This window comes from Dreissena polymorpha, chromosome 11, assembly GCF_020536995.1.
Source record: "Dreissena polymorpha isolate Duluth1 chromosome 11, UMN_Dpol_1.0, whole genome shotgun sequence".
NCBI lineage: Eukaryota > Metazoa > Mollusca > Bivalvia > Myida > Dreissenidae > Dreissena > Dreissena polymorpha.
This window is the reverse complement of record NC_068365.1, coordinates 51,188,776-51,201,417: the sequence shown is the minus strand read 5'-3', so window position 1 is coordinate 51,201,417 and position 12,642 is coordinate 51,188,776. Positions and strand designations below refer to the sequence as shown.

General features: G+C 37.1%; 1 protein-coding gene across 2 annotated transcripts in view; it reads left to right on the top strand.

The window, feature by feature from the left end:
• The window catches only part of LOC127850083 (cryptochrome-1-like), a 38,407-nt gene that overhangs the window by 8,335 nt on the left and 17,430 nt on the right, over window positions 1-12,642 (top strand). Inside the window, exons 1-2 of one of the 2 annotated variants that reach the window (XM_052382847.1) lie at window positions 2,759-2,846; window positions 11,989-12,163. In XM_052382847.1, coding sequence (XP_052238807.1) covers window positions 2,844-2,846; window positions 11,989-12,163 — 178 coding nt within the window. In that variant the 5' untranslated portion in view covers window positions 2,759-2,843. Of the gene's footprint in view, window positions 1-2,758; window positions 2,847-11,988; window positions 12,164-12,642 lie in introns of those variants that run through there. The other variant, XM_052382848.1, reaches the window with a different exon arrangement.

Here is a 12,642-nt window from a genome sequence, read left to right as displayed (position 1 = left end):
CACCGGACAAGTGGGGCTTATTCCAGGTTCTACGGTATCACCGAACAAGTAGGGCTTATGCCTTGTTCTACGGTATCGCCAGACAGGTAGGGCTTATTCCTGGTTCTTCGGTTTCACCGGTCAGGTGGGGCTTGTTTCTGGTTCTACTGTATCACCGGACAGGTGGGGCTTATGCCTGGTTCTACGGTATCACCGAACAAGTAGGGCTTATGCCTGGTTCTACGGTACCGCCTGACAGGTAGGGCTTATTCCTGGTTCTTCGGTTTCACTGGACAGGTGGGGCTTGTTCCTGGTTGTTCTGTATCACCGGACAGGTGGAGCTTATTCCTGGTTCTACGGTATCATCGGACAGGTGGGGATTATTCCTGATTCTACGGTATCACCGGATAAGTTGGGTTTATGCCTTGTTCTACGGTATCACCGGACAGGTAGGGCTTATCCCTGGTTCTATGGTATCATCGGACAGGCGGTGCTTATTCCTGGTTCTACGGTATCACCGGACAAGTGCGGCTTTTGCCTGGTTCTATGGTATCATCGGACAGGCGGTGCTTATTCCTGGTTCTACGGTATCACCGGACAAGTAGGGCTTATTTCTGGTTCTATGGTATCAGCAGACAAGTGGGGCTTATTCCTGGTTCTACGGTATCACCGGACAAGTAGGGCTTATTTCTGGTTCTATGGTATCAGCGGACAAGTGGGGCTTATTCCTGGTTCTACGGTATCGCCGGACAGGTTAGGCTTATTCCTGATTCTACTGTATCACCGGACAAGTGGGGCTTATTCCAGGTTATAAGGTATCACCAAACAAGCATGGCTTATGCCTGCTTCTACGGTATCGCCGGACAGATTGGGCTTATTCCTGGTTCTTTGGTTTCACCGGTCAGGTAGGGCTTGTTCCTGGTTCTACTGTAACACCGGACAGGTGGGGCTTATGCCTGGTTCTACGGTTTCACCGGACAGGTGGGGCTTATTCCTTGTTCTACGGTATCACCAGACAGGTGGGGCTTATTCCTGGTTCTACGGTATCACCGGACAGGTAGGGCTTATTCCTGGTTCTACGGTTTCACCCGACAAGTGTGGTTTATGCCTGGTTCTACGGTATCGCCGGAAATGTAGGGCTTGTTTCTGGTTCTACGGTTTCGCCGGACATGTGGGGCTTATTCCTGGTTCTATGGTATCAACGGACAAGTGGGGCTTATCCTGGTTCTACGGTTCCAGACAGGTGGGGCTCATTTCTGGTTGTACGGTATCACCGGACAGGTGGGGCTTATTCCTGGTTCTACGGTATCACATGGCAGGTTGGGCTTATTCCCGATTCTACGGTATTACCGGGCATGAGGGGCTTATTCCTGGTTCTACGGTATCACCGGACAGGTTGGGCTTATTCCTGGTCCTGCGGTACTATTTTATTATTTATTTTGACCTTGCGGTCAAGGATAACCCATGAAAGTGCAAGCACTTATTTCCAATAGGGTCCTTTTTTAAGTTTTTTTTCTGAAGAGACAGCATACAGAAGAGAAAAGAGATACAAGGAATCCGGGTGCGATACCCTAGCTCTTTGCGAATAGATCCCTAGGTTCTTTTACGTGTTCAGTGTATAGCACCGATACACGCGAGAATTACCTGGGTTTCATACCAGTACATCTCTAGTTGGGTGGGAAACACTTGAAGCATTTCTAACATTTCCAGTGCCCCGGCCAGGAATTGAACCAGGGACCTCTGGAATGTTAGACCAGTGTGTTACCACTAGACCACCAGACTGTTGTGGCTAATTCCTGGTGCTCCGCTTTTGAAACTTGCACGAAACTACAAAAAAATATGATATCTTCAGTAAAAAAACTGCTGGAAAATTGCAGACACAAATAAAACATTCAAATTTGATTTAATAGGAGGAATTTTGGAGGAAATTCCCTGATAATTTATTATTTCAGCTTCATGCAACGAATGGTGTCTTAATCTTGGTAAAGACACGCACCGGTTGTGAAACGGAACATAGGAACACAACGTATTTTAACATAACACTTGAACAAAATACAAGTGCAAATCGAAATTTGATTTTTTTAAAATATTTATCGCGTTATCTTGTGAGATGATCTTAGAAATCTCATGGGTTTTGTGTCAATGCTTATCAGTAAACAACAAAATACGAGTTTTCATTCTAACAATTTCTCGTGTATATGCGTAAGTCTCATACAAACCAAGTTTATTGGAACAAAAAAAACTAGAATTAAACGTGGTGTTTGGAGTTGGTCTGATGGTTGGCTGTTTCGTTGGTTGAGTGGTTGGCTAGTCTCCTAGCAGTATTTGTCCTTCGAACCACTGCATGTTCGTTTTCCGTAATTAAGTATTATAACCCGTTTTTGTCTTCACTTGTGTTATTGTAAATATGATTGAGCCATTAAGTTCGTTCTTTTTAATGTATAAATTTAAATGGATGACACAATTTTAAAATTCCCATTTATGAGAACAAGACCAGTTTAACCCAATACTAGCATGCATGCTTTTCAGACAGTAAACCTACTATCCTCTAAGTAAGTATCAGGCGATCAGCCTGAACAATTTTATACCATGTCGCTGCAATAATTAAAAGTGTTGAAAGATTAATATGTTGTCAATATTAAAAAAAAAGAAACAAAACACATCATATTGAAATGATGATAAAAATGTTATGAAACAGAGAAGGTCAAAGAAGGAGTCTTTTGTATGGTAGCAGATCTTTTCTTACCAATATTGTTAGTGGAAAGTAACCATTGTGCAACTTTTGCAACTGAACTATTTGCGTTACATAATAAACATTACAATAACAAAATAAAAGAATTTCGAATACAATTTAAAGGGTTGTCATGGTAAGAACCTTCAATTCAGAAAGAAAAATGATCATACAGTTGTTGAATTCATAAAAATGGCTCCTCTTATATTTCTTCATAATACCTACACATTTACCGTAATAGCAATAGTTTTCGGATAATACATTTTTCCGGACACTCTTTGTAAGCCAAACTTATTATTTTTGGAACTAAAATGTGTAATTTTGTTTTATTATGAACTTAAAGATTTATCCGCTAGTGTTAATTCACAATTCAGTTACCAAATGATTTATGTTCTTGCTTAAAGTGGGTATGCATGAATTTGATATGTGTTAAATTGTAATATATCCAGTCTTTGAAATTAGCTTTGAAAAGTAACATACCAGTCAGGCAAGTTACGTAAGAATTTTTACATGCCCAACATATTTTGTACATGCCCAAACTTTTTCTACCAAAAATATTACAAATCACAACATTTTAGCACTTAAAATGCTACTCATAGTAAAGCGGAACATTTGTTTCAATAGTAGTGAATACAACGAAATATGATCAGTCACTAGGATAAAGACAGTCGATAATTACACCAGTGCTCTTTTCTCTGGTGTCCTCGCACCGTTTCTAGGCTTCTAATTTATTGTCAATTTTCTATTTTGAAAGTGCTTTACCGGGCTAAGGCCCATCAACATACCTTAGATACTGCATAGCCTCTATGTCAACAATCACATTTGTTGACATTGACGAAAACGGAAGCATATTGCTTGATTGAAATAATCTATTAAAAAAGCATCTACTCCATTAATTGCTAAAGAAACCGTCGATAAGAACTGAATGTGACCGAAATGCACCGGTCAAAAACAATAATGATGACGTGAGCAAGCAGGTGCATGTTGTTAAACCAATCAAATTCTTGTATGTGCCCGGCAGTAATTTTACTCGCCAAGGGCGATCGGGCGTGTGCTAATTTCGAAGACTGTATATTGATAAAAATATGTTACAATTAAAAATAGGCAAGAAAAATTAAACATTGAAGACAAATTTTATTAACTGCAGCAAAGATAAATTAGCGCCCTGAGTCAATTGTGACAAAGATATTTCGTACATATTTTCCTACAATAACCAAAGCATTCGTCTTTTTATTAGGATCGGAGTTAGTGTTTGTGTGTCGTATGAATAGATACAGTTGCAGGAAATTAAAATGATCCGTAAAACTAAATTTAGTTTCACATCATATATGCATGATATACATACTGGCAAATTTGACTGTACAGACATGTTTGATTTCAGAATTGAATATATGGCTTATTTCGCATTTTTCGACACATGTTCTTCTTAACTTTTATTTTAATTTATATTGAAATTTATGTATTATAAGTGTTTTACACATTTTATATAAATTCATAAATATTTGACAAAATCGTGCATACCCACTAAGCGTGACAAACAAAATTTGATCACTGCATCAAATGTGAATGTCTTAAGTCAACAACAGTGCTTTCCAAAGGAATTTATCCGCGCCCCCGTGCTGTTAGGGATGGGTAAGAGAAGGGTTTCCCCCTTCAAACATTAAACTTTTCTGTTTGTAGAGTCAAATTAAGCTATTTGGATTGTTTTGACTTTAAAAAAAGAGCTTTAAAAATAATTGATTATGATATCATATATTTTTAGCTCACCTGAGCACAACGTGCTCATGGTGAGCTTTTGTGATTGCTTTTTGTCCATGGTGCGTGGTCCTTCGTGCGCCGTCAACATTTGCTTTGTTAACTCCCTAGAGGCCACATTTATTGTCCAATCTTCATGAAATTTGGTCAGAAGATTGGTCTCAATGATATCTTGGATGAGCAGCGCTTCTGTTAGCTTTTAAAAGTTGGAAGTCCTGACGTCCAAGCCTAAAATTTTGGACGTCCAAGACATACATTTTAAAGTCACACATTTATTTCAGAATTTTAATATACGTAAATGTTCAAACTCTATCCATTACCCGATAATCCAGTATTATTATGATTGCTATTTTCAAAACCAAAGTACGGCCAATATTGACGTCTGCAAATGTCCGCCATTTTAAGCAAGTGTTAAATTTAAATTTTACCGAGTACACTACGTTCCGAATTGTGATATAGCTTGTCAGGTCATTCATGCATGTAGACCAATATGTATGCATAGTTTGGCAATCTCAAAACACGTTATTTAACTACTTATTGCATTATGTGTTATGGCCGTTGATATAACAAAATACATTATTCAATTTTAGTATTTTCAAATGGGTATAATTAAACGTGTTATCCGAAATCATTTCCAGATTTTATAATTCACAGAAAGTTTAGAAAATTCTACCAACAAATAAACATTTCTCGTGTATTGCATGTACAGACAAAAATCATGCAAAAATGAGACTTCATGTACAACATCACGTCATTCTTCCTCAGGGAAAGTGTGGACTTAAATAAATATTTGATTGCTGAATGAAAACTTTCAGGGCCCTTGTTTTGCACTTTTTACCGCCGATACCGCTGAATATCGGCGGCTTCCCCCATGAAAAAGTATACTTTTTTCCCCTATTTCAGCTAAAAATTCCCCCCTCCAAAATTTTTTTTTTTTTTACTTTTAGACCTATGTTGCCAGCTGGTATCATGCTACTAACCTTTTATTAAATGTATATCTATGTAAATCACATTAAAATATTATAGTGCAAACATGTACAAAACAAGAGCTGTCAGAGGACAGCGCGCTCGACTATTTGACTTGACAGTATAACGTAAGCCATCATGGGGAAATTGTTCATATTGAATAATTTATTAAACGATCTTTCAAAAATAAAAATAAAGGAGAAAAAAAAATTGGGGGGGGGGGGGGGGTAGGTGGAGGGGTGAGAGAGGGGTATAATGTGGGGTGTGGTAATTTATTAGATGATGAAAAAAATAATGGGGGTGGGGATTCTGGGTAGGGGTGTGGGGTATTGTTTGGGTGGAATCCATTGTGGTATTCAGGTAAGTGTTGTTTTGTAAAAGTAATAATAAAATGTGATCATAAATAAAGAAGTTATGGCAATTTTAGCAAAATGTTCAATTATCTAAGTGTAAAAGGGGCCATAATTATGTCAAAATGCTTGATACAGTGGTCTGCTCTTGTTTATAGGTTGGGGTCATGTTGGTTAACAAGTATGCAACATATAAAAGCAATATGTCAAAAGATATAGGAAATATTTGGGGTAGTACACAAACTTTAACTTAGATTTATCAATAATATGCATATTCTAAGTATAAAAGGGGCAATAATTATGACAAAATGCTTGATAGAGTTGTCTGCTCTTGTTTATAGGTTGGGGTGATGTTGGTAAACAAGTATGCAAAATATGAAAGCAATATGTCTAGGGACAATGAAAATAAATGGGGTAGTACAAAAACTTTAACATTTGAACTCAGAACGGAAACTCCGATGCCGGGGTGAGTAGGATAGCTCCACTACATATATTTCATATATAATAGTCGAGCTAAAAAATGAAGTAATGAGAGACTAAGTAAACAAGAAACCGTCAAGACGGGTGATGCTCCCCAAAGGTTTTTTTTGTCACAATATTGCACTATATATTTAGATAAAAGGAAACGTCTTGAGGGCACAGTAGTTTGGGGGACATTAATTTTTTTATAGAAAATTTCAAAGGGCCATAACTCTGTGAAAAATCATCCGACCAGAACCCGCTGATAATATGCACATCTCCTCTTGGTAGTGAAGCTTCCCATAAAGTTTCATTGAATTCCGGTCATTAGTTGCTGAGAAATAGCCCGGACAAGGATTGCACTATATGTACAGTTTATGGAAAATTTCAAAGGGCCATTACTCTGTGAAAAATCATCCGACCAGAACCCGCTGATAATATGCACATCTCCTCTTGGTAGTGAAGCTTCCCATAAAGTTTCATTGAATTCCGGTCATTAGTTGCTGAGAAATAGCCCGGACAAGAATTGCACTATATGTACAGTTAATGGACAATTTCAGAGGGACATAACTCTGTGAAAAATCATCCGACCAGAACCCGCTGACAATATGCACATCTCATCTTGGTAGTGAAGCTTCCCATAAAGTTTCATTGAATTCCAGTCATTAGTTGCTGAGAAATAGCCCGGATAAGAATTGCACTATATGTACAGTTAATGGAAAATTTCAAAGGGCCATAACTCTGTAAAAAATCATGCGACCAGAACCCGCTGATAATATGCACATCTCCTCTTGGTAGTGAAGCTTCGCATAAAGTTTCATTGAATTCCAGTCATTAGTTGCTGAGAAATAGCCCGGACACGGACTGTGCACGGACGGAAACACGGACGCACGGATGGACAGACGAAGCGGCGACTATATGCCCCCCCAAAATAAATTTTGGGGGAGCATAAAAAAATCGCTCATAAAAGGTAATCGATGCAAAAAATTCCCCCTCATGACGGCTGTGGGTGGCTTCCCCTGGCGGCAAGATAGGGGCCTGACTTTGTAGCGCAGAGGTCGCTAAAATTATTGTATACAGCTTCATGTGGGGTCGGCGTGTATTCGGCTGTCTGAGCGCTGATTGGCTGATGCGCTTACCAAGAAGAATTTGATTGACAGCTGGACAATATTGGCCACTCGCTGAGAAATTCATTGATAACAGTAGCTCTTAGGTGGAGTTAACGGTCTGAATAACCCAATTTACTGTTGACATTAATTTTGTACGTGTTGTGTATTAGAAAATAGCGTACATGCATATTATCAGACTTCCAAAGTACATCCACCATTTGCATAATAGACGTACGACTGCCGTTTTGGGGCGTAATTTACGCCCGTACGCCTACTAATGGAAGTGCTGGATGAGTTCGAAAATGGTAACGTTTGCTTGAAAAAAATGGCTGCCAAGGTGCGGGGCATTTTTCCTTATATGGCTACATGTATATATGGCTATAGTAAAATCTTATTAACACTCTAGAGGCCACATTTATTGTCTGATCTTCATGAAATTTGGTCAGAAGATTCATCCCAATAATATCTTGGAGGTGTTCAAAAATGATGTCCGTTGGTTGAAAAACATGGCCCCCAGGGGGCGGGGCATTTTTCCTTATATGGCTATAGTAAAACCTTGTTAACACTGTAGAGGCCACATTTATTTTCCCATCTTCATGAAACTTGCTCAGAAGATTTGTCCCAATGATATCTTGGATGAGTTCAGGAATGGTAACCTTTGCTTGAAAAACATGGCTGCCATGGGGCGGGGCATTTTTCCTTATATGGCTATAGTAAAATCTTGTTAACACTCTAGAGGCCACATTTATTTCCAATCTTCATAAAACTTCGTCAGAAGATTCATCCCAATAATATCTTGGACAAGTTCGAAAATGATGTCGGTTGGTTGAAAAACATGGCCGCCAGGGGGCGGGGCATATTTCCTTATATTGCTATAGTAAAACCTTGTTAACACTCTAGAGGCCACATTTATTTTCTGATCTTCATGAAACTTGGTCAGAAGATTTTTACAAATGATATCTTGGATGAGTTTGAAAATGGCAACCTTTGCTTGAAAAACATGGCTGCCAAGGGGCGGGGCATTTTTCCTTTTATGGCTATATATGGCTTTAGTAAAATCTTGTTATCACTCTAGAGGCCACATTTATTGTCCAATCTTCATAAAACTTGGTCAGGTCATAAGATATATCCCAATAATATCTTGGACGAGTTCAGAAATGATGCCCTTTGGTTGAAAGACATGGCCACCAGGGGGTGGGAAATTTTTCCTTATATGGCTTTAGTAAAACCTTGTTAACACTCTAGAGGCCACATTTATTGTCCAATCTTCATGAAATATGGTCAGAAGATTTGTCTTATTGATATCATGGATGAGTTCGAAAATGGTTGCGTTTGCTTGAAAAACATGGCTGCCAAGGGGCGGGGCATTTTTCCTTATATGGCTATTTATGGCTATAGTAAAATCTTGTTAACACTCTAGAAGCCACATTTATAGTCCATCTTCATGAAACTCGGTCAGAAGATTCATCCCATTAATATCTTGGACGAGTTCAAAAATGATGCCGGTTGGTTGAAAAACATGGCCACCATAGGGGCGGGGCATTTTTCCTTATATGGCTAATTTAAAACTTTGTTAACACTGTAGAGGTAACATTTATTTTCCGTTCATCATGGAACTTGGTCTGAAGATTTGTCACAATGATATCTTGGATGAGTTCGAAAATGGTTTTGTGTGATTTAAAAACATTGCCACCAGGGTCGGGGCATTTTTCCTTATATGGCTATATATGGCTTTAGTAAAACCTTGTTAACACTCTAGAAGCCACATTTATTGTCCAATCTTTATGAAATTTGGTCAGAAGATTGGTCTCAATGATATCTTGGATGAGTTCGGAAATAATTATGTTTGCTTGAAAACCATGGCTTCCAATTGGCGGGGCATTTTTACTTATATGGCTATAGTAAAATCTTGTTAACACTCTAGAGGCCACATTTACTGTCCAATCTTCATGAAACTTGGTCTGAAGATTCATCCCGATAATATCTTGGAAGAGTTGAAAAATGATGCCGGTTGGTTGAAAAACATGGCTGCCAGGGGGCTGGGCATTTTTCCTAATATGGCCATAGTAAAACCTTGTTTACACTCTGGAGGCCACATTTATTTTCCGATCTTCATGAAACTTAGTGAGAAGATTTGTCCCAATAAAATCTTGTTATCTCATGTGAGCGACTTTGGGCCTTTCAGGCCCTCTTGTTTTATGTTTTGACCTTTCCAGAGTAAAATCTCCATTGGATTTGTTCCCCAATACCTCTGTATCAACCAGACGCTTTTTAAAACTGCATACTAACTACTTTTCCCATCTCTATTCATTACCCAATAATCCATTTTCAATTTTGTATGTATATTCCATTTTTAAAAGAAAATTCTGATATATAAGAAAAATGCTCAAGAAATTCACAAACAGAAGTGTTAGCATTTTTTCTAAAGATCCAAATGAATTATGGCATGTGTTTCTTGATGAAATAGACGTCCAATCGAGACAGGGGTATTCCCACTAAACATGCGTAAATCACCTTACCTGATGGGTGCTTTTTATTATAACATTCATTTCAATACACCAACAGTTTCCATGCTTATGATATACCATTGTACACGTGCTGCATAATTTTTGTGCGCTTTTTATTTAGACAAGAGATCAACTGGGAATATATGAGCACTGTTCATTTGAGGCTATTAATGTCGCATATACATTAAAATTCCGAAGTATGTTTCTGTTATAAATTTAAGTATGCTCATTTGAGAATTCAATCAAACATTTACAATTGTGTGTAATGAATTCAGCAATGATTTGTTTAAAGGTTATTTTCTAAAATTTAGTAATAAATAAATAATTGTCTGTAATTTGCCATGGTTGTATACACCTGCCAACGAGTTTTGTCACTCACTCAAATTGCACGCTCACATTGGCCAATATTGATTTTCCAATACAATGACGCTCCGACTTTAAGCAGGATTTAGATGGGTAAAGAGATACATGTAATTGAAAGAGAATCGCAAATGGGCTCTCAAAATTTTCGGCAAGTGGCTATCGCTATGATCTTAAGAATGGCTAGTTGTCGTTTCTAAAAAAAATACACTGGAAAAATTCCAGTGCCCCGCTACTCTGATTTTAACATTCAAGCACCTCGTCAAGGGACCGTTAAATGGCCTGTGGAAAGCTCTAAACAAAATGAAAATTTCCAAGGTTTGTTTTGGTGCAAATTATTTTTTTTTATACTGTTTATAAAATGCTTATCATTGCTCTCTGTGGTCAAAGTACAGCCTTGGAATATCTCTCAGTACAACAAACTATAACACAATGTCAATGAAATTAGATTTAATTCATGCAAACATGTCCTTTGGTAATTATGAAAACTAAGAGTAATTACGGTATTAAGTACATGTAAAAGCATTTTTTCATATAGTTATTTTGCTCCTACGAATGTGGTTGTTGGAAATTATATGATGATATGTGCTACCTTATTTACAGGAAAAGGCTTATTTTATCAAATTTAGTAATTCATGAATAATTTTAAGGATGTTATGTACAAAACTTTTGAATAATTTTGATTTAACAAAAAAAAACCTGTAATTTAGCAAACAAATGAAACGCAGTCAGTTTCTAAATGAAATAAAATGCTCCGTACATCTTTCAAGCTGTTAGATCAATTATACAATTGTGTGATTTTTGTTATATTTTTCTTAAGTCTCAGGAATATTAAAGCAGCATGATGTTTCAAATACATTTTTATGGTGAAGATATCTATCTATGTAGAAGTAGAACAGTATTTTTGGCCATTGAAATATTTCATAAATATGGGTATCTTGCTGGGTATAAATTTTCTTTCCCCACCAAATGTCTCCTGTTCAAAATGTGTTGCCATTCCAAAAAAAAATGGCCAATCAACAAGCAATTTTGGAGTAATTTGTAAATCAAAGTCTACATTTAATTACTATTTTATACAATGTAGTTGAATTGAATGCAAAGAAACATAAAATATTATCGCCCATTATTGCATTATTCTGAATTATACATTCCAATAACACATACAAGAAACATTCATATACGTACACAAATGTATCTGAATTCATATCAGGGCTCTTGCTGGGTTAACATTTTCTTTCGCCACCAATTTTTATCATTTAGATTGTTTTGTCACCACTAATAAAAATAAGAGCCATTTTGTAGCCATTCTTAGTAAATTCTTCTATGCGTATACAATTAATGTATTCTTTGTTTTATTATTCTTCGAAACCCACTTACTTGAATGTCATGTCTGTGGTCATTCAAAAAATTGTAACTCCAATAAAATCCACAAACAAACATGTGTTATTATAAGGGACCGCACTATTAATAAGTTTAATTCTTATATATTGCCATGTGGTGTTGTCATTATAAATTCTCCTGTATCAAAAACTGGATATGAGTCTAGTGTAAATGTATTTTTGATAATCCTATATAACCACACATTAAATTAAAAATTAATAATTCGGGTGGTCAGAACGTTTACCTTGACAATATCTAGAAAAAATGTAAATCTGAGTCACATGCGTCCAAAAACTAGGTCACGAGGTCAAATCTTAGAAACCCCCTCCCCAAATTATGAAAACATATCAAATTAATGCTAAAGAACATCCAAACAAAGTTTTCTGTTACAGGCGACCTCAACCATGCCACCGGCCCAGACTTCAAGTGACTCTGTGGAGGTAAAGAAGGTAGCCATCCACTGGTTTCGCCACGGTCTCCGTATCCATGACAACCCTGCCCTCCTGGAGACGGTTGAGGAAGGCTGGGAACTCTACCCGGTGTTCATCTTTGATGGAGAAGTAGCGGGTGATTTACTTGTTTGGATTTTTCTGTCATTCATCAAATTAGCATACTGCTGCATATTGAATAAGCAAATAGTAGCTAAAATGTGTTTGGTGACAACACTTTGTTCATTAAACTCTTTTAAACAGCCAAATGAAAAGATTTTTCAATGTTCTGTAGTTCTTTTTGTTAAAAACAATTGCCCTATGGTGACCTTTGCCAAGTCTGGGAAAAGCAAGTGTGTCTGTGTTGTTTGGGTTGTCCCATGGCATGAAATATGATCATAATTTACTAGTGTATTAATTGTTTTTTCAATCAATGTTGTTTTTTAAAATTATAGACGACTAGTCAATGTGAAACTTTGACACTCCTTCGAGTCCATTGTATTTAATCTGTCAGAATCCACACTATGCTATGCTATAAATATGAAAGAAAATGTACATTTTTTCAAAATAAAATAATAATATACAATTTAAAGCCACACACCTTGAAATGAAATACAT